This window comes from Gymnogyps californianus, chromosome 5, assembly GCF_018139145.2.
Source record: "Gymnogyps californianus isolate 813 chromosome 5, ASM1813914v2, whole genome shotgun sequence".
NCBI classification, from domain to species: domain Eukaryota; kingdom Metazoa; phylum Chordata; class Aves; order Accipitriformes; family Cathartidae; genus Gymnogyps; species Gymnogyps californianus.
The window spans coordinates 16281383-16304666 of record NC_059475.1 but is presented as its reverse complement, the minus strand read 5'-3'; the positions used below and the strand labels follow the sequence as shown (position 1 = coordinate 16304666).

At 40.6% G+C, this 23284-nt stretch overlaps 1 protein-coding gene across 5 annotated transcripts in view; it reads right to left on the bottom strand.

The window, feature by feature from the left end:
- The window catches only part of KCNC1 (potassium voltage-gated channel subfamily C member 1), a 131792-nt gene that overhangs the window by 20115 nt on the left and 88393 nt on the right, over positions 1-23284 (bottom strand). For 3 of the 5 annotated variants that reach the window (XM_050897731.1, XM_050897732.1, XM_050897729.1), the window contains exons 2-3: positions 14804-15737; positions 21-209 (exon numbers count right to left, since the gene is read on the bottom strand). In XM_050897731.1, coding sequence (XP_050753688.1) covers positions 21-209; positions 14804-15737 — 1123 coding nt within the window. The remainder of the gene's footprint in view (positions 1-20; positions 210-14803; positions 15738-23284) is intronic. The other 2 variants (XM_050897728.1, XM_050897730.1) reach the window with 2 other exon arrangements.

Here is a 23284-nt window from a genome sequence, read left to right as displayed (position 1 = left end):
ACAGGACCCCAGCTACATACCCTTTCTTATTCCTCCATCAGGCGGGCAGGGATATTCCCCGGTTGATAAGAGGAAGCAGGGTCCATATCTCTCCCGAGTGCCAGAGCGGGTAAAGGGCAGGCCCTCATCAGGCGTAATAGCCTGGTCTATGTGGGGACAGTCTTCATTTGCCAGCGCCGCCTTGGCCACCTCACCATTCAGTTTCGAATCTTCAAACATATAAGCAGAAGGCTATTGAAACACTATGCACTGTTTATTAGAGTTCCCGCTGCAAATTAAGGGTTCACAGCTAAAGAGTTCTATAGTGACACTATAAAAGGTAGCACATCTGTCCTAGACACTGCATTCATGTGCACTGCACCAAAATGAAATAAAGTCTGTTAAGTGGGAGGAGAAACAAAACGTGATCGTGTTAGGTGTAACAGCAGCCACCTGTACTTCCGCATAGAGGGGCAGTTTCAGAAACGGGCGTGCATTGGTTCCTAGTCCTGTGAGCAGAAGACTGCAGTTAGAAATCGGATTATGTTTTTGCATGACATTGGATGGTGCATGAATGACCTGTTTGTCATGAAGCCTACTGTCACTCAGAGCTTTGGAGAGGCAGTGGACAGAGAGTTGTGTTTTAGTATTTGAGTATATTCTGTTTGTGCTGATTTATACCTGTGTGCAATATTACTGAGGGGAAAATTCCTGCTCTTCCCCTCCCCAAAATTAACCCAGATTGTTTTATAGCATTTCCAGTATCAGTCGTGCAGAATGGCTGTACACGTTTTAGACACACAGAGTACATTACATTACATATGGAAATATGACAGCAGAATGTGGATTTTAAAAAAAGCAATCCATTTTCTGATGTTCTCCTTTGAAAAACATACAGTATTTGTAATGCCAGCACAGGACACTACATGTAGAAAACACTACAGCAGGCCATGAATTTGGAAAATAGAGTAAAATTTACTCTTGGCTGTAAATAATGAAAATACGATGTCAGATTTGCCCGTTTTGCTCCACACATTCCCATGAGGATAGACTGAGCATAGCATGTTTTCTCTGTGTGACTTGTTTGACATTTATAAAACAATTTAAAGTGCTATTTAGTGTAGGATTTATTTTAGGGTTTTAAAGTGCAAATTAGTGTATTGAGAATATACTCGAAATATGGCACAGCTCGATATGAGTATTTTGGTTGAAGGGAGGAAAAAACAGTCAAAATGTGCTTTCTGAAGTTTTACAAATGCTGAGAAATGTTAACTGAGTGGTATTGGCAGCATCCTACACCTCGGTTGCACAATGCTTATTACCTAGACGCTGTAAGGCAATGGGTGGTCCTGCAAGTCTTTAAGGAAAGACAAACTCAACAGATAGACTTAATTTCAGTGCCTCTTCCAGATTCGTGTACTAGCTTGTTCTGAATGCTACATAATACTGTCATTTATTTTCCAGTGGTTTTAAAGCCAAGTAATAAAACAAGCCCAAAAGAAAAAATACATTAGGTAGGGTTTGGAGATATGATTCTGATCCTCTGGTTTCAGATGGACAACACAGAAGAGTAGTAGGCAAAAGCCTTTTCAAGTTATATTTGTTGCTTTGCACACACACACACACAGGTGTATATGACACATACTATGCATGTATCCATGCGCCAATAATTGCATTCTATGCCTTTACTTTTATTTAGATGTCACTGATTTGTCACAACATGGAGTCTTTTCTGCAGATCTCACCTCTGCCTTCTTTCTCCTCTATGCAGAATTAGCCAATTATTTCCCCAAAGAGGGAGGTAGTAAGGTTTTGTTTTGTGAGCAATGAAATAATTAGATCTCTCAATACGTTTAAAAAAATGACAAAAGCTATAGGTGCATTTTAGTACTCGTAGACACTAATTTCAATAGGATTCTAAAGTTTTAAGGTTGCACTGAGTTGCAAGTCCTTTCTGTTTGTAATACTGCTATTTAATACCACTCTTTGCACAAAAACCTGGCACAGCTGCCATAGTAACTGTGACATTGCAGGTACTGAACTGTTGATTTAAAAATCACTTAACTGTGTTTGGGGAGAGCTGCTGTCCTCATGGGGATGAGCAAAGAACTGGGCTTCTTCATAAGCCTCTACTGCTACAAGCTGATGGCTCTAATCCTGAAATGAGGGAGGCAGCTGTGTCAGCAGAGCTCTGCATTGAAATTGCTGAGACTCCCACCGCTACACCTCAGCCTGGGTTTGCAAACTAAACTGTTAGTGATGGAGGGGGCACTGGTCCATTTCTGGAGCTCAAAACACCTCTGAGCAGAGTGGTTGTGGGTCAGGCTGCTCACTGGTAACAGCCATTGATCCTTTTGGAAGCAGCTTGCAGGCCCTGTTGCACTCAAATGACAAGAAAATTGACCTTCTTGGAATTAATTTCTTAAATTGCATTATACGTCCTTAGCAACTTGAGCTGGAACTTGCTCTTGCAGCCTCCTCAGTGTCCCTTAGCACTGATGAATTTTTCTGTATACTTGTTGAAAATCACAGCCTTCTTATTTTATTTCTATTCAATAGGAAGAGAACAGAGTAGCTGGAGAGGTGGGCAAATCACTGAACTGTTCTACTAATGTCTCTTGAATATTCCATGCATGGGCCATGCCTTAGGGATCACATCCTAGAAAGCAATGCTAATCCACAATGACAATTTTGCTAAATATTTAGGAAGCAGAGAAATTACCAGCACAGAAGACTGCATCTATTGCTGGTGTATATAAGTAAGTGTTAAGTACAGTAGTTGTGTTCCAAACCACTGTCTGCAGCACCTAATTCTCTGAAAGTAGGACTCAGCAATCACATGATATTTAATATGTGATTAGTCTGTTATGGGAATAAAGAAAACATCACTGATGTCATCAGCCCACAGTTAGAAGTTCCCATTGTTTTCATTAGCAGATCTACATGCTTAACAATTTCAGGAATGAGGCCTAAAGATGGAATGAAATGACGTTATTTTAGGTTGGTTTTTCAAGTTTGAATTTGCATGTTTGCTTTTTCCAAGATTGACCTTGAGAGAACTCCAGATAAAGCAAAACTACTGAAGCCATTACTGTCTGGTGACTACCAGTCTAGTTATACCAGTGATGACTATTTCTAGGTGCTTAAAACTTCTAAGGCTTGATTCTGGCCTACCAAATTCACATAAGTCTTTCCATCCCTGCTAAGCAGAATCTGAATTAGGCTTGTACCGCATTTTTTGTTCTTTAGATTCTGTTTCACGAACAAAAGTCAATGTTATCATCTCTGTTTTACAGATGGGTAAAACTACCATGCAGTGAAGTGACTTGCCCACTGCTATGTAAGAGGTTATTTACAACAAAATCTTCTGACTCTCAGCTTGGCACCTTATCTCCATAATTGTCCTATCTGTGAATACCTAGTTAACTGCACCAGCTTTAAACATTCTCCTGCAGAGATTTGGCTGAGAGGCTAAAGAAAGAGTTCAGCAGATCTCCCAGGTGAGTAGTTTGTTTCACAACTACCTCATTTGTGTGGTTTCCACTTTCTTTTTTTCCTGTCTCATCTATCTCCATTTGCAGAAAAGTACTATTAAAAAGTCTCGGGTGTTTCCAAGCAAACATTGAATTTCAAAATGGGGGGGAGGGATTCTGAAAAAAAAACTTAGGAGGACTGCTGGGTTTTGCATTAGTATAATCTGCTTATTGTGGAGAAGCACAGTAGAGACTGCCCATGTACTTGCTACATGGCTCATGTCTTTTGTCATAGCAAACGGTTGCACACTGTCATAGTGACTTTACCAGTGCTTCTGGTTTTGATCATAAGCTAGTGTCTGACACTGAATCTCCACCTATTTGAACTGCATCTTATGTTTAGAGTATCAGTGGACATAATTGTATGATATATTCATTGACCTCAATCTATGCTTGGAAGTGTGGCACTTGTACAGAACAGGTTCCTACACTGGGAAAGGCACCCCAGTCCTCTTCCCTTAAGCAAACACTGCCATTCTCCAACAGCTGCCAAGAAAGAAGTTCTTGGTCTACCCTTCATACCTTAGATGCCTTCAGGAATTGTGTGTGGGCCAGGGATGGTCCCAGCTCACACTGCTTCTTCTTGGGGTTGTAGCTGCTCCCCCTCGTTTGTCTCCCATATGTCTACAGAGCTGTGAAGTGGTCACTTACCCCAAAGACTGAATGAGTTGAAAGGTACCTTCAGGGTGGACCATCTTCAGTCCTTGCAGGATTGGAAATCCAATGCCTTTTCCAGTCCTTATAGGAACTTCTGTAGGTCGTAACCACTTTGACTGAAACAGGACTGAGAGAAACTCCACAATTCTTAGCATGGTATCCATGCATATTTACACGAGTCAGTATCTGGCTACATGAACCATGCCAGATTCTTTGACATTGTGCTAAAGAAGTTGGGGTCCTCTCAGCCCTAGATCAGAAGCACAGCAATTAAGAGATATAGTGCACTTTTCTCTGGTCATATTAGGCCACTGGCAATCTCTTCCAGAAGAACAGAGACTGTCTTCCTCCTGGCTACCCTTGTTTAAGGATTGAAAGAGACAAGGACCCAGCTTGAGTACCTACAGCTTCCCTGAATAGCCATTTGCCATTCCACAAAGGCTCGGGGGACTCCAAGGTTCTGCAGCCTTGTTACAAGGGAAGGGGTTGACAAGCAGGAAGGAGATAGGAGCAGCTGAGTGCAAAACAGGGCCAGAACTGAGAAAGGAAGCTGCTTGAAAGATGAGGATCTTTCTACTGAGGAGACCTTGTCTGACTAAAGTTACATTCCACACCACCACCCCATGTACACCTAAGAATGAATCTACAGCTTGTCTAGATCTCAACTGTGCTCTTATAACCCTGATCCCAAACCTGGGATTGCCATTATTATGGTCTGTAGATAGTCCCACTCCTGACCAATTCAGAGTGTCCTTTGGTTCTCATTCAGAGCCTGAGGGTCATTTTCATTTGCTCATTTTAAACCCCTGTCCCTAACCCTAACATGCACAGTAGCTGCCTGAAGTCTCTTATGAAGAAGGATCTCCATGAAGTCCCTCACAGCAGAGACCTTTAATCCAACTGGATCCCTGAAGAAAGTAATGGTATATTGTTTGTTGAGTGAGTTAATTACTCTTCTGTTTTTCAGTCCTCCTGCACTTTTCTGGTGATATAAAAGGGCTATTAATGTGGCAAACATTAGCTGTGTCATACTATGCTGGCAACAGGAAACTCTCTTGGTATGATGGTTTTCCCTGGCTCTCGGGCTAGTGACAGAATGGTACAGGAACAGAGGTGGCATGGCCAAGGTGAGGGTGAAGAACTGCTGTGCTCCAGCTTTTCTTAGCGACAAGTCTATTAGCTGGAAGTGGGAAGTAGAGCAGCTGTGAGGCTGCTGTAGCTGCTGCTGGAGGACATAATTTCCCAGCTGTCTTTATTCTAGAGAAAATGCAAAGATTTTACATTCCTTTTTGCATTCTATTTTTATAGCATCATTTTTGCCTGATACTTCTTGTGCTAAGTAAATGATTATGATGAAGTTAAGAGTATGAATCCAAGTATTCAAAGACATGTACTCTGATTTGTGGAGGGGTTAAGAGCTGCTCAGCATCTGAAAATTTCTCTCTGAGATGTTGCATGGAAAGGAAATAGTTACAGTTCAATTCCCTATTCTCTTGTGCCTCTTTAATTCAAATTTCACTCCTGTTAGCAAGTTGTTTCTGTTTTAGTTGCCTGGATAGTTTACTGCCCATTAATATTCATTGGCCACTCATCAATTGCATCAGTATAAATCACTTTATTTTTTTATACTAGACTCCATCTAAACTCTGCTGTGCTTCTTCACTGATTAAGGGAGGGTCACAGTATAATAGCGAATCAGGAAGTAAAGGAACTGCACACTGAGAAAAATATGCTTTTCTTGAGTTAGTACATGGCTATAGTGATTTCTGAGTTAACACAGAATTTACTGACAATTAAGAATAAGATTAGTAGCAATAAAATTCATGCTGTCCCTCTAGAAAATTATCAGAAATGTCTATCAGCTATTTTTTATCATTCTTTCAAAGTAGTATTTGAGGGTAATTGGGGGAGATTGTAAACAAAATACTTTGCTCAGGACCTGATTCAGCAAAATAACCATTATGGTTCTGTGCCAGACCATCTTCGGCTACAGAAATCAATTTTTATGGGCTCCAGAGCTTCATGCAGGATTAAGAAACATGGATCCCATGGGTAGGGGCTCGTTTTTGTTGTTGTTAAATCAGGTCCTTAGAGTGAAAGGGATATAACTGTATTAAATTAGAAAAAGAATTACGGAGCAGATATATTAAACCACAGACAAAGGATGATGAAGTGATGAAATTACGGCTTGGAGAGTATGAAAGGAAGTATAGCATAGAGAAGAACAGCATAGAAAATATGGGTTTAAACCTTTGAAAATGAGTAATGATGTGTCAGCATGGGCATCACTGGTTTTCAAAGTGGCAGTGAAAAAAATCCTAAATTGGTAGGTTTGGGAATTTTTTCTGCTGGAGAGTAATGAAAATTAATTTTTTCCATGTAGACTATCTGAAAAAAAGAAGGTAATTTAACTAAGTAGTTCTATTGTCATACCAAGTACTTACTCTTTGCATTAATACCTCGCATCAGGTTTTGTGTCACAATCTCAGTGAAGTTACCTATAGTCTGTGACATTCCATGTTGTTTTGCATTAAAGAACTGTATTGTAATCTCCTCGGCTGCCCAACATGGAGCTCAGGTTGATGGGAATTGGAGAAAAACTTCACAGAATAAAATGTGACAGTCTGTAACATACACAAGTTGCAAGCAACGTACAGTAATAACAAGTAAATGTTAACAAACAGAGCGAAAGAGAGAAAGAGAAAAAGAGAGAGAAAATGCGAAGAACATGTAAAAGAATTAAGAGTCCTATATAACAACTCAGTTTTAGTTACCCCAATATTCTAAGGCCATTAAAATAAAAATCTTTATTAGTTCTAGGTATCTTTATTGAAGTTTCCTGATTTTTATGTTACTGCATATTTTGAAAGTTACTGTGAAGCTCTTCTGAGTAGATATCACACTGATGGACTTTATACTGGCACGAGAGCAGAATTTAGTATGCTACATTAATACGCAGAATCCTTCCGACCCAACCTACCTCTTAAACATTTACTCACCACCGTGTTGACCTGGGTCCCTCCAGGAAGCCGTGTCCCCCAGTAAAGGCACTCCAGTGACGGTGGTGACCACCTCTCCCAGTACTAACTGGCCAACATAGTAACGTCACTCCCAGAGAATATGACCTTTGAGAGGTACTACTTCTTGAAGTGAGGTGACAGTATGTTGGCTGCCTACCTATTGGTACCACTAGAGGAAATACAGGAGCTCTAGTTAAGTAGATCCAGTGCATCTTGCTATTACAGGTATTATTGGTTATGTGCTTAAAGCAGTGCTGAGAACTGTTGCTCCTGGAAGTGCTGCATTGCAAAGAGCTCTGGAAGATCCTTCCTAGTTTTATCCTGACACTTCTGGGGTTTCACTTATACCCATCCTGGACTTCTGAGAGTCTCACTAACACCATATTCTGTAGAGTGCAGTGGGTTGTTGACAGGTCAGGTAGAGGTTGCAGGAAAATGCAGTCAGGTGAGTCATGCTACAATCTTATATTACTGCTCTGACTGAAGAATACAGTATGATGATCTGTACGGTATGGAAGGTGTCTGAGACATGGAGCATGGATGAATACAAAGAACAATGACAGCAGGAATGATAGATTGCTTGTTATTTCGGCTCTGTGCTTATAAACAGACAAGCAAGTAGCCAAAAGGCTTGGAGAAGATTTCCAGCAAGTACAGGGTAAGAGAGGATATAAGCATGTGGACTGGGCACAGAACTGGGACCTCACACCCTAGACCCTTTTGTCCCTGGCCTTTTGTAGTAATGGGTAAGTCATCCCATCTATCTAGTTCTACTGCAGCAGAGATGTACTTCTTGCACAGAGGTGCATTTTGTTGTATCTGTCCTGCCAACACCAGTCATACTCAGTCCAGCAGAAGGGAGAGATGCCAAGACTACCTCTTTTGTATCCCAGGAATGCATTCTGCACTGGATGGCATGGGAGCTGTAGTGGCAGGCAAGTGCTTGAGAAAGAGCATTTACCATATTTACATCTGCCTTGTGCTGGAGGATTGGCACAGGTTGGCCTTATTTGACTGGAGTGTTTGTATCTGTGTTTTCCCATCACTAAAAGTGCCTCGTGCTCATTAAGTTATTAAGGCATGAAAAGTCCTAAGATTTATTATTTAGTTCTGCGATTGTTTTTCAGCTTAGTGCAGTCCTGCCCCTACACACACTCATCCCTGGCTGTGGCCAGACCACAGGGGGCTGTGGGGGGAGATATTTTTTTTATTATTATTATTTTTAATGTCTCACATAGTGCCAGAGAAAAGCAGGAAACCCAAAGCGCTGTGCTTGAATTCATAGTTCCTCCTTTTTGTTTTCAAATGACTTGGTATAGAGGATGTTACTTTTTATTCGAATTCTAAAGTAAACAAGCACTGTAGTACAAGTGACACCCACCGGTTGTATCTCTACAGGAAATAACAGGTGAATAATTGTACAACAAAGTATTACACTATATTATTTATAAATTCTGCTTTGCATGTGATCCACAGCTATAAGATTGCAGAAATGCCACATGGAGCAGGGGGCAAGGAATAGATCCAAATTGCTTCCACCTAACTGTAGGCACTTAACTGAGCGTCTTAAGTTAGAGCTGCAGTCACCTGAGATCACTTATGGAGAAAGCCACCTCCAGAGGGCAATTCAGATCATAAATGTGTGAATTACTCTCTGAGACTGCCTCACTCTCAGGAAGTGAGGGTGACCTCAGACAAATGCATCTTAAGTTAGATGAGAAGAATTGAACATTATTCCTTATGAATATTTTGAATATTCCTCCTATTTTGAGCTGTTACAATTTCTACATTAGATCCAGAGAACTCCATCTTCAGTGACATTAAGATGCGATCATTACCTCATTTGCTATTTTGGAGTGATGAATTTTGGGTTTTTAAAGGCTAGGAAGGCTAAGTATAGGGAGGAAAGAAAAACTATCTCCCTACTACCTTTTCCACCGCCTTTTTAGTATTTTTTATGTTCAACACATTTAAACATCAAAGTCTTTTGAGCTGAAACAGACCTAAACTCTTTGCAGTTACATTGCTGTCTACCGTCCATCTTACAGACAGGGTCAAAGATTTTATGACACTAAAATTAGATGAGATTTTTTTTTTTAAATGTTCAAAGGCATTTGATCAGAGAATTTGCTTCCCCGTGGATTGAAGGACCGCCACAGTGACTACATACCTATGGCTTTAACAATGCTTTGCTATCCATAAAAGCCACTGAAGTTCACAAACTACGGTGAAATGTTAGGCAGCATAATGGGCCTGTGACAAGAACTGCCATGAGTCCCCAGCTCCCACTGAGCATTGGCACTAGAATTGCAGTGCTCAGCACACTTCTGACGTTAGAACCAGTGTGTTGCACAAGGAATACAGGTTATTTAGGTTATGGTGACAGAAGGGATGAAAAATGAAGCCCTGAGAAAAGAGCAGCTCCTTCAGAAAGCATGAGTGATAAAGCTGAAATGGGTAACTCCACGTTATTTCTTTAAAAGGAGATCAGCTCTCTCTCAGGAAATTGCATTGAAATAATAGGTTCCTAATGTCACAGCTTGCTCCAGTTCATCTGACCATGGAGTACACTGGAGTCGGTATAACTATGTAGTTCCCCTCTGTCTGTGATAGACTTGGATTGCTTTAACTATTCAGACATAGGGATAGTCAAGGAGTGGGTTATGGAAAATTGTTTTTTGGGCAGGTAAGTAAAACAACCACAGAAGTTTTTCTGAAGCTAAAGACTGTATTAGTAATGACACACATTTTCCCTCTGCTCTTAGGCGCCTGAATTCTAGTAATATTTCTTCCATATTTTACAGCTATGCAATGAGTAGAGAATTTTGCCATCAGTACACTGTGAAAAAGGCTACACAATATATTTTTATGAAGATACGATATCCTTGGAGTATAGCTTAAGTGAAGCTGCATGCAGAGGGGATCAGAGAGGTGAGAAATTCTTATTCTGGCCATATTAAAGTCGATATAAACACTGTGTGTGCTGGTGGTGTAAATATATATACGAAAACAATAAAAGGTTGGGGTAGATCTCTGAACAAACCCAAAATAACCTATCGCTTGTGCTTATGCATTATGGATGCATTCTTAAGGCCATTGCTCTGTGGCACCAGACAGTACTATAGGCATCAAATGAAGTTATAAATTCTATTTGTAATCTAAATTTCTTTTACAGTGTTGGAAAATGACGTTCACCGCTTCATCCTATGGCAACTTTAAGATGTAACCATGCAGTTAACTTATCCTTCAGGTAAGCACACAGCTCACAGAAGAGAGAGACTGAAGAGCTGAGTAACACTTGCAAAACAAAACCGAGAGCTTTCAAGATTTGTTTTGCATGTTTTGAGGTTCTCTTACAAACTTGTATCTTAAAGTATTTCACTATGTGTACTGAGATGAATTACTTATACCTGTAGGACAGTGTGTGGTTTGGGACAGAAATCAGCTAAGTTTAAGTGGCTGAAACTGGCTTTTTCTGTTTTGCTTCTGTTTGAAGCAAATTTTGCTTTGCTTTTTTTTCTATTTCACTTCTGTTGTGATACTGACTGTTTGGAATACTCAGAAGCCTTTAGGTAAAAGACGCTGCAGCACAGCAGGCTATGGTTGACTAATGCTTATTTAGTTATGTTCAACTAAACAGTGTCTTTGCCACAGACCTTTCAAGTGATCTTGCTCAATTGAATTAAGCCGTGTGTCAAATGAAAGTACTGGAGATTCCTTCAATTTTCTCTTTGCTGTCTATTTAGCCTGTCGGGTATTTGATTGTAATATAGTGGTTGTCACATATACAACAATGGCAAAATGAAGCCCTGATCTTGAATGGGGCCTGTAAACAACACTGCAACATAACAAAGTTAATAGTTTGACATGGTGATGCTAGAACTTGGTGTGTATATTTTAAGCGAGGGGACACGTAGTCCTCTATAGTCTGAGATATCCCCGGGCCAAGGAGTTTTAGTCAAATTGGTCAGGTGAGATCTGCTCCTTTGTATCAGGCCCAGTTCCTCCAGGCACTATATAAGCAGTATCTTGAGAATTTATGGGCATCAGAAACTGCCTTGAAGAAGATTTTTTGTATAGAGGAAACCTCTACTTTCTTAATGCTGCTGGTGAAGGCCTGCCTGCAGCAGTAGCTCTGCCATCCTCTACTCTGAAGTGCCTTTCCTTCCCTTCTGCTGCTTTCGCAGCCACCCATTGATGGGATCTGGTGGGATGGAGAGCAGGAAGGGTTGCTGCAGAAAGGGGAGGCATGGTAGAATCAAACTCTGACATTCTTTATATCAAATTAAAATCAAGTGCTGTTATTTAAAGATACCCTCCTGCCAGGTGTAGATTAGCCCAGGACTGAGCTGCTGAGAGTGTTGGGGACAATTTAAAAATTTAATTCAAACCTACCAGAATTTAAATTCAAACCATCTTTGCTTTGCCTGCAAATGACCATAGCATCATTGGCAGCAGCTGTGCAGCCTGTGGGCAAAGTTCTGCTGCTTCCATGTCCGTGCCAGGAAAGCGTTCCTTAGCCTGAGAGGAGGCACTGGGCCGTGGCTGTGCAGAGCTCTCCGTAGAGCTCTCCATAGAGCCCCCTTGGCCCTGTGTGTGTGGACCGAGAACAGCTGTGAACTGCTGACTTGGTGCATGAGAGGGCTATAGAGAGATAGTCATATGTGGAACTATTTCATACTCATCACTGTTTTGTGAAGTGTTTAATCATTCCACCACACATAATATATGGAATTAATAACTTCATGTGATGTCTTTTACACCTGAGCAGCTAAACAGGCATTTTTTTGAATAATGTATTAGATATACATCATATGACCTTATATCACCTAGACACTGTCACACTGAAGCTTTACAGTTAAAAATTACAAGAAATATCTTGGACAACTCAGGCAATATTTTAGAAACGTTAGGCACCCATTCTGTGTTCCTAGTACAATCTTAACTGGTTGTTTACAGTTAGGTGCTGTTAACCAATCCAAATATTTTACAGTATGGGAAACATTCACTGCTTGCAAGTCTCTGTTTTCATATAATGTGCAGGTTATAGTTTCAGGAACAAGTCAGTGCCTATGAATGCTTCATATTACATAAGTGAACCTCAACATCCAAGGCAATGTAGATCTTGTTTTAACAGTTCGGTTCTGATCTTACTTATTATTTTTTACTTTTCTCTTGCACACACATAGATCTTTCCCTATTAGGAAGATAAGAGATGCAGGCAATATTTTTTGCTGGTAGTGGTACATAATAATTATCAGAAACAGAACTCCAGCAACAGTGTTACAGAGTCCATTATGTTAGCTGAAGTATAAGTGTGCTTTGTTACTTCTTAAAATATATATGCTTGTATACGTATATAAAAATAGTCTCTCTTAATTATTGCAGAAATAGATAAATTGCTGTTACTGTCAATACTTCATGGATATTGTGGTAACAGCTGATTTTAGAGCACTGATGGTGGCAAAACAGTTCCACATTGAACCAAAATTACACGTATTCTCAGGATACCAGTGTGGAATTGCACTGAACTCGTAGAGTTCTTAGTCCTCTAGCTCCCAGAGAGGACCAGGGTGGGTAATGGAAGGAACTTGATAAAGCAAGGGATTTCTGAGAAGAAAGTCACTCTGTAACTGACTGCTAAAGTACTCAAGAGTCTGGCATCTCTTGCGCATTACAATTGGGTAGCTGGCATATTGCTCAAAGTAGCAGACACGCGATATTGTTTGTGCCCTCTTTCCCTCTTGATATGTGATGCCACAAAGACATCAACTTATGAGGAAGTTTGCTGCTTGGACATGAGTTGTGATAAGCATTTGCAACCTGAGGGGAATGGATGATAAAACCATACGCTTATGCGCCAAAGATACAATAGGAAAGAGACAGTCTATCAGTCACGTGAATTGTGATTGGCCTGTTGCAATGGAATAGCCTTTAACAAAAAAAATGAAAGCTATTTACCTTCTGAATGGATTTTACATAGTTGCACAAAAGGGAAAAGAAATAAGAAAAGAAAAGAGAAGAGAATAGAAAAGAAGAGAAAGGTTCCCACCAGCTCTTCCCCTCCAAAATTAGCATTGGCATTGGTGAAGTCACACACAAAGGAAAGTCTAACTTTCTTTGTGCCTCTCACAATGACATCAACATGCATGGCTATGAGATGACGAGAGAATACCTCACTCACAATGAGTAACAAATCAGAACTTTCTTCAAAGTAAAAAAATGATAACACAAGACCATCATAGGTATATGCTAGCTCTTTCAAACCATCTCTTTTTGACTAGATGTCAGTTAAAATCACTTGTTCTATCTAATACAACATGGGGATATTCTGAATAGGCTGAAGAATGTCTACTATGCAACTTGGCTGGAATATCTGCCAAAAATGAAGTTGGCTTTGTTTTCAACATGGTTATCTACTTTGAAATTACTCCATAGAATAAATAGTGATATTCCATGGGTAGAGGTAGATTATGGGGTTTAAATAATCAAATTGGAGCCCCGTAACTTTATGTGCTATAGGAGGATTCTCATAAAACTGAGATATTCCCATAATTAACCACTGGCCATGGGATATTATAATATATTCCATGGTGACTAGTATTTTTTCCATTTCCCTCCCCCTCCCAGCAGAATTAGTATGATTAGTTTTGCTCTGGTTTCACCTATTGCTAACACGAATCAGTATAATTAAAAATAAGAATACTGTATTGTGAGGCGATCACTGTTTCGGCCAAACCAGCCAGTAATGACCAGTCAGACCTTTTCCAGTTGGCCTTTGCTGCTAGAAGGTTGAAAGAGCTGTAACTCACCAACCCATACTTGCAAAAGGAGCATGTTTTAGAAAATGTGGTTCGAAACCCTTCATAGTTCTAAATGCTAAATTCTAGTGGAATATTATAGAATAGATTGATTTGCATGCCATGGAATAAACATCCTTACATCTAGTCTTGTCTCAGAGTGAGTCATTTTGCATTAGTGTCAAGAATTTGAGCTGTTGTTCTACTTTGCAGTTAATCATCAGAAAGAGACGGGATTGTCTCATGAATATGCATGATGGTATAGTTGTCCCTTCAACTTAATAGGCACCTAGTTTCTGTAATGAGATGTACAATATCTGCCATTTAAAACAGCTGAAAGGTCCCAAATGGGAACAAATGAGAAAGCATTTGGCTGTTTCAAATTCCAGCCCTGTTTTGTCAGAAAACTGTAATTGCTGAGTACTTGGCTCCTACTCTGCTCTATGAAGCATTCAGCTCTCAGGAGCCTCTGAGATGCATTACACAGTCCAGCAACATAGCTGTAGAACTCTCAAAATTCTTCCACTAGATGTAACAGCTCTTCAAAATATCTTGAGACTTGTATGCCCTTAACCAGGACCAAAGTTTGGGCTCCTAGAGCGTGCTCTCATCCTTAGTTTTGCTGATCAGCCTCCACTGTACCATTTGTCCCTGCAACCTAGACTTCACACATATTATTCACTGTGTGATGGTGGGACTAGAATGGATAAATGTGCTACCCATTGCTCTAAGAAAGCAGTCTGGCTGAATCTTAAATCACTATGCGGGATGAAGGTTAACGGTCAGATGGACATTCCTCTAAGAGGTTTCCTACCTGCTCTGTTAATTTCTAAAATTTCTTCTTGGGCCAGTGGGCAAGTGTCGCTCTGAGTACTGTGGTGTGGAGAGTTTACGACAGATTTACAATAATTGGGGGATCCCAGCTGGGGTGGCCTCGGGATATGCTTCTTTTTTTTCTTTGGTAGCTTCTGCTTAGCCATAGCTAAGGAGTAATACATTCCGAAATTGTTCACAATGACAGGGACAGGCATGGCAATGGTCAGCACACCAGCGAGAGCACAGAGGGCCCCCACCAGCATGCCTGACCAAGTCTGAGGATACATGTCTCCGTAGCCCAGGGTCGTCATGGTGACAACAGCCCACCAAAAGCCGATGGGGATATTTTTAAAGTGTGTGTGTTCACTGGCACTAGGGTCATTTGGTTTAGCACCTATTCTCTCGGCATAATAGATCATCGTGGCAAAGATTAAGACGCCCAATGCCAAAAATATGATGAGCAGCAAGAATTCATTTGTGCTGGCGCGGAGGGTGTGTCCCAAGACCCGCAACCCAACGAAGTGGCGGGTCAGCTTGAAAATTCGCAGGATTCGCACAAAACGGACTACGCGGAGGAAGCCCAGGACATCCTTAGCAGCTTTGGAAGACAGGCCACTGAGTCCAACCTCTAGATAGAAAGGCAGTATGGCCACAAAGTCAATGATGTTCAAAGAGTTTTTGATAAACTCCACCTTGTTTGGGCAGAAAGTGACTCTCATCAAGAACTCAAATGTAAACCAGACCACACAGACACCTTCGATGTAGGTGAGAAAGGCTTCAGTCTCTGCTTCCCTGTAGTGCCGCACCTGGGTGTCATTCCCAATGAATTCAGTTTCTGTCTTGTTCACAATGGGGTTAAATCTCTCATGGGTCTCGAGGCAGAAGGTGGTGATGGAGACCAGAATGAAGAAGAGGGAGGCAAATGCCACATACTGTGGAAAGAAAGATATGAGAGAAATGTTAAACAGTAGGTTAAGTACAGGGGCTTAGATTCTGAAACACCAGGGAGAGAAAAGAGCTGTATTAAAACTAAAGATAATGCCAAGCCTTCTTCCTGTGGGCTTAAGATGCCAAGTCTCACTTGCAAAGACCTAACATTCAAACTTGGAGGGAGAGCAGTATATAAGTACATGTTAACATCCATTCTTATACAGATAGCGTTTTAGTGTGAGCGCAAATTTAAGCGAGCATTTAAATCTCAGAGCTTTCTGTGGGATTTAAGGTTAAGGACATATTGAAATTCTACTTTCCTGAACTTGATCTTCTGTTACTTCCTGATCTTAAAGAGGGCACACCTTCTAGGACAATTGTCATGCAAGAGTCTTTTCACAGCATTGTGTCAGTGGTATGGTGGCTGCCTCCTGCTCCCAGCTTAGTGACAGTTGTGGTATCTCAGATCTCTGTAAAGTGCTAGTAAATACTAATGGCAGTCTCTGGTGGGCTCTACAGCAAGGAGCAGAGTCCTGCTTGGCATCGTCAGACTTTCTTGCCAAGTCCTGGGAACAGGTTGAGGAACAGTCACATATCAAACTGACCTCTTTAGAGTAAACATCTCTATTCTCAGTTCCCTTCTCCAGATCTTTTGGGGGTGGGGGACAGGGAGGAGAAGAAAGAGGTTTCAGGTAAGCCTGTCAGCTGATCTAAAAGGAGACAGATCTATTGGATTTTATCAGACAAGGTTTTCTTGAAGAGATTCTCATTACAGTGTAAGACTTGTACCAGAACTAGATGAATCTTTTTTAAGGCTGTTGGATTACAATTTGGTTAATCAAGTCACAGTGAAGGTGGTAGCAGCCCCCAAAGTCAGTGAGTGTTTATCTTAGGACTATTTGCCTCTTCTGCTTCAGTTCCTGCTTTTCATAGAATCATAGAATAGTTTGGGTTGGAAGGGCCTTTAAAGGTCATCTAGTCCAATCCCCCTGCAATAAGCAGGGACATCTTCAACTAGATCAGGTTCCTCAGAGCCCCGTCCAACGTGACCTTGAATGTTTCCAGGGGTGGGGCATCTACCACCTCTCTGGGCAACCTGTTCCAGTGTTTCACCACCCTCATCGTAAAACATTTCTTCCTTATATCTAGTCTGAATCTGCCCTCTTTCAGTTTAAAACTATTACCCCCTGTCCTATCACTACAGGCCCTACTAAAAAGTCTGTCCCCATCTTTCTTATAAGCCCCCTTTAAGTATTGAAAGGCGGCAAAAAGGTCTCCCCAGAGCCTTCTCTTCTCCAGGCTAAACAACTCCAACTCTCTCAGCTTTTCTCAGGCTTTCCTCAGCCTAAAGGAGATGTCTTGGTTGTATTCCAGGATAATTGAGGGGTACAGTCAGGCCAAAATTCACAACTCTTGTAACTACAGTTCCTCTGCTCAATCCTTCTTTAATCAATTAAGTAGTTTGCATATATCTAAGAAGTCTCTTTGTGTGTTGGAGTGGTACAGTAATGGTAATACCTCTTTCCATTTCACTCCCTACATCTGTTATCTTCCTGTTTGTCTTGTGTGTCACCTTGACAAGAGACATCGCATAAGATATTATTTCACTGTCTTCATGAGCATGAGCAACTGTGGTAATTAAAATATTATTCAAATATTCTTATAGTGTCCTGTTATTCATAATGTCCCTTTTTCAGCAGTGTAGCCAAAATAGGGGTTAAAAAGAACTAGTTTCTTCTAATTGTCTGTTACCAGTAAATGCAGTGCAATAATCTAAAAGAAATTGGTGCCAAAGGAATAGTCCAGTTAAAAATAACCTATGCTTCAAGCTACCAATGCTCTCCTGCAATCAAGAAGTTCCTCCTGTCTGCCTTCCTGGGTAGACCTGGTGCAGAATTATGCTTGACCTTCTGTATTAGCAAACAAAGTCAAAAGCAAGGATTTGCCACAGTTTGAGGTGAACCATTTAATAGAATACAGAGAAACTAGCAGAGAATAAAATCGCAGAACTGTTTAGGTTGGAAGGGCCCTCTGGAGGTTGTTTGGTACAACTTCAAAGCTGGACCAGGTTGCTCAGGGTCTTGTCTGGTCCAGATCTGAATATCTCCAAGGTTGGAGGTCCCACAGCCTCTCTGGGCAGCCTGTGCCAGTGTTTGGCCAGTAAGAGCAAATGAGCTTGGAAGGATACAGAAGCAAACAGGCTCTTCTGCTTTTCAATTCCAACTTTGTTGCCAAAGAGATCAGAACCTAGCCATTGTCACAGATTTAAAAAAACCCAGTACCTTCCCCTAAATGCTTCAGGCTATCATAGCATTGTTATGTGATCATCTACTATACGGGCTGATATGTGCTAAAAGCAGTGCCTAATATAAATAGTTGTCTGGAAGATAAACAATCTGGAAGTCAGGGAAATTGAGAAGCAGGACTGAGAGTATCTTCTTATCAGATTCTCCTGTTAAACAGGGAAATTTCTCCATGCACAGTTTCTCCATCTGTAAAATAGTTTAAAAAAATACCAGCTGGTGTTTGTCATGTGCTTTGTGATCCTAGATAAATGTGTACACATTCTATATGCTTTCATTTTAATGTTACTGACTTTAGTATATCAACAGTCTCCCTGAAAAGTAAATTGAAGAGTCTTTTAAGTGGTCAAAGTCAGTTTGTGTATGATATTGTTAACACTCAGAGCTTAATTAAGTAGAGGTTAATACCCTACTTGTCTGAGTATGAGTAAAATGAGAAACAAAAGGCATCTTGCACCAAGAACTCAGGAAAGTGTTCCTAGCAGCCTCAGCATGTCTGCTCTATTTCAGCCTGGAGCAGATTTTTACCATAGAGTCGTAGAGCCCTCAGAATTCAAGCTGCAGAAGGAAATGCTGACACTTCGTTAAGTCAGGTAGCACTCACAGATAAGAAGCAGAGAGGGGAATAAAACCATTTTGAATTTTAGGGGTCTGTGAAGAAGGCCCCTTTCTTTATGCTAACTCAAAATGCAAGTCTCCTCTTGGTGTATATGAATATCTCTCCTGAGTGAGTTTTTCCTGCTTAGGACAACCTTCAGGCTGACCTTGCACAGCAAGTATCTTGAAAAGTGATGTTTTGCTGTATTAAAGGGAAGAAATAACCAATTCTGACAGGACATTTAAGTTCTCTGCAGTGGTACATGCCAGCAGTGTTATCAGTAGAGAACATCACACCCATGATCTCTCCTGCTGTAAGCCCTTGTGTGTGCACACCTTGGCTTCAGAGGGGAATTGAGAACCTTTATGTCCCAGTTCAGCAGAGCAGGAAGCACCTGCTAAATGAATGTGAAGCATTTGCTTCCTTCTATCTGTATTTAACAACATCCAGAGCCCTTTCCCAGGGATGGGCACATTCTTGAATGCTCTGCAGCTTTGGAAGTGTGGGTCTGCTTTCAAGATTTCATAAAACCATGTCTGAGCAATGGTATTGACAGGAAGAATCCCAGTATTTCTTCTCCAATTTATTTTTTTTTTCCTCTGTTGAATTACTATCTAATCCTAAAACCTATTTTATATTTGGGAAGTAAAAATGCTCCTTAGTCATTCCATGCTTTAATATTGAAAGGCTCTTGTTTTTTGTTTTAGAAGAAAGTCTGCACAGACTGAAAGGAGAAGACAATGGAGAGCAGCCTTTTAATAAAGGTCCCATTACAGTTCCCCAGTCCCTTGGCTGATCCAAAGAAGTGCAGAAATGTCTGAGAATCAGGCCAAACAATTTGTTCACTGGCACCCATCTCTGATAGATTTATCACCTGCAGCTGCTTGGGACACAGAAATTTAGCAGCTTGCCGCAAATGAATGCGTAATATATCACTGGCATAGATTTATGTTTGTGATCCCCAATTTATATTACCCCTACCCCTTTTTTCTTCTGAATATTTTTCTTTGTTAACTATTTGATATAAGATCTAGCAAGCTATAAGCAAAATCCAATAGCACCAAATTCAGTGAGTATGTTTTTCTAAGGAGACCAGCATTCATTCATGCCAAAGGGGTTGAAAAAAAGAGCGCTCTCTGGCCCACCATCAGAGGCAAACAGAGATCAGCCATCATGCCTAACATGATAGCTTGTCAAGTCCAGAGATGAGCAATGCTGGTAAAATCTAGTGAAGACTATGGGACTCGTACATGTTCTAACATCTTTGAAAATAAGGCTGTCTCTTTTTATTTCACTAATAATGGCCTGAACACTAATCAAACCAATGGATTGCTCTTGTATTATTTAGTGGTTCTTAATCTTCTTTCTCCTTACATTTTACAACAGAATTTCTCTTCTTCCTAGGATCTGAATGGGCTGGGGGAAAGGAGTGAGGATTTTATGAAGTGATGTCACGTGCTGTTGAGTTACATAATGGCAGCTAAAATTTTCTATAATTAAAGAAAATACCTAGGTAAAGTGTTTGAAGTGATCAAAACTCTTTTATCTGCTTTGACACATGTGAATGATTCCTATTTCACTAGAGATGCTGCTGCCATTGCTTTTTTCTGGCTCTAATACCAACAAAGAAAAATCTCAGATTGTCCAAAACCACAGAAACTGTAAGAGAAGGCAGAGGGGAGATTTTAAAAGGGGATATTTTGATTAAAATATAAGTTACATGAAAATGTCTTCATTCTGGAGAGAGAAGAAATTACATTCCTGCATAATTTCTGTCAATAGCAAATGTATTTTAATAAGGTTATTTTGAAAGGGTCTAAAAGACGTCATGCCCGTAAGTGGAGAATTTCATGATCTAATTTATATTGCCTCTGATTAAATCTATCTTTCTATCTATCTTTCTTTCTATCTATCTATCTATCTATCTATCTATCTCAAAGGCCTGCTTCTCCCTGCTTCTCTACTGCCCGATGTCTAACCTAGCCATTTTTGCCAGTGCAGTGTGAATATGAAGTGCCAATTAATTCAGAATAGTAGTGTTTCACATCTGCTTTGCATAGCTGTAAAAGGAGCAGGGTAACAGAATCAGACCTAGCCTCTCATGAATAATAAGCCAGTATCTTTCCACTCAGCATGGAAAGAAAGCAAAAGTCCAACAGCCTTAAAAACACAAATAAACCTCCTAATACATGAGGATTAGGAGGCTAGGCTCACTCAGAAAAAAGGTCTGAGAATTGGACCAGACAGTATTAAATACACAGGTGTGGCTGTTTACTTCTGGGAATCAGTTTTTAAAACAGCACTTTACCTTGCATTTCTGAGATAGTTCTGGTCTTGGAGATAAGAAACCTTTTTTATGCTTTGTTTTAAACAAATAAGCCCAGTAACACACTAGAATTCATTGATACAGCACCTGGAATTGCCAGGCTTCAATGCAGATGGGCAGTGAAGGCTGGTGATGAAAGCACCGGGACAGAAATCAGATGACTGAGGCTCTTTTCTAGCCTGCACCATTGACACATTCTTAGTCTTCAGGCATGTCTGCCTGCATCTTTTGCACCATCCTTTGTCTACTTTTTTTTTTATTGAGATAGTAAAATCTTTGGGGCTTGGGACTGCCTGCCAGTTTATGTCTGCCCAGTGTCCAGCCCAATGTATGTCTGGAGTGGGGACCTGGAAAGGGAGACCTTGGCTAAGTCTTTGATAAGAGAGACACCACTCTTGGACCATAGACAACAAGAAAAGTGGGTGGTGGCAGTGGAAGCAGCACAGCTTTTGCAAGTCAAGCTTCAGTAACTTCAGAGTTTGTTTTCTAGGAAATAGTGGTCTACATGACACACCATTCATAACTCATTCCAGATCACACGTTCAGAGTGAGTTAGTAGAAGCAGCACACTGCAGACGGGTGCTCTTCTCCTTTGATACTGCTCAGAATCATTTAACAATCCTGACTCAAGCTAGATGGGAGAACAGAAACAGATCACACTCAGAGAAGATTTGCCAGCCTCTCCCTTTGCAACTGCTAACAGAAGTATTTAAAAAGTGATTCTTAATCCCTGTCCTTTTGCAGGGAAATTCAGGAAATTGTACCCTTCCCTGAACCTCTGGATGAAAGGCAGAGGAAGACGGCATTTTGTTTGAACTACATCTGTTGAAGCATCAGGGAATTTTCTACAGAAGTGGCACCCTCTCTTTCTACTGATCTATTCTGGTAAGTTTTGGTTTTAATTACAAAAATATTTAAATCACTACATCATAACCCTCCTGGTCCTGTTGAACCAATAAAGCACAGGAGCTAAGCAGTTGTTGTCTTAGTCTGTATGAGCAGGGCCTCTGAGCAGCGTGAGGTTTGCTGCTTCTCTCATAGGCGAACCCAGGGTTTGCCAAGACTGAAATGGGAGATGAGAACACTCTCACCACACATCTTTGTCTCCAAAGGAGAAATGATGGAGCTATTAGTGCTGTGGAGCTTCCAGAAAAGTATGTTATGACTCTAGTGAGATCTAGTATGTTGGGGTTGGGGTTTTTCTGGGGTTTTTTTGAAGGGGAGGAGGAGGAGGTAGAGGAGCAGGCGGGGAGAATAATAAAAAAAATCCCAGGTCTAGTAATTTTTCAGGAAGTCTATGACTGGTAAATGCTGTATATCTTGCAGGAACAAGCTAGGCTCAGAAGAGTTTCAGATCAGTGCTGGCAACCCCTGAGTTGGTTTTCTACAAAGCATCAGTAATTCAAATATACCGAGAGCCCTGTGCATTTTTGCTATACCTGCATAAAACCCCGTGATTTCCATTCACAAGGCATCTCTTCAAATACTTTACCAACTTTCTTTTACAGTAGTTCATCTGCTTGAGGTTCGTCTCTGAAAACTTACACCTGCATGAAGCTGCCAACATTTGCCTATCTGTGACTTGAATCACAAAGCTTTGCCTAGTTTTTATTTTAATCTGAAAACCGTAGTTTAACCACTCTTCGTTTAAAACTTAGTCCATGTGTCACCAAAACGTTTAACAATAGAGACAAATCTTTTTGCTGCAGCTCAGCCAAAGTGTGGGTTAAATGAAAGCTGCTTTAAAATACTTAGCTTTATAACCACTTTATTATCTGTCAAGACTGATTTTCCAGGCTTTCTTAGAGATATGGACCCTGATTCAAACAAATGACTGATTTTGAATGTGCAAGCAATTCTGCTGAATTTTTGAAAGAAATATTGAATCTGTATGACTGATCAAATGACTAAATGTAGGCACATGATACTAGAAACCAGATAATGCTGTGGAAGTGAGCAAAAGCTAGGACTCTGTAAAAAAGCAACCTCTGCAATATTTCATTAAGAAATAATGTAAGATGTTTTGAGATCCTTTGAGCGATGTTTATGAAACTGAAATTTTTTTGCAAGGGGAAAAATCCAGTTCTGCTTTTATAGGTGTGATATAAGTATATGAGTGCACAATCAGATGTTACCACCAAGCTCTTCTCTGTGAAGGGAGAGATTACCATCTTGGCAGTCTGTCTTCTTTCAGTGAGATGATAAGACAATTGATACAGAAGCTCACATCAGCAAACATACTGGTTCACTCACAAGATTATTCAAATTCATGTTTCTTAGCTGAGACAAATAGAAGAAGTAGGCTTGCAGATAGACAAAGCT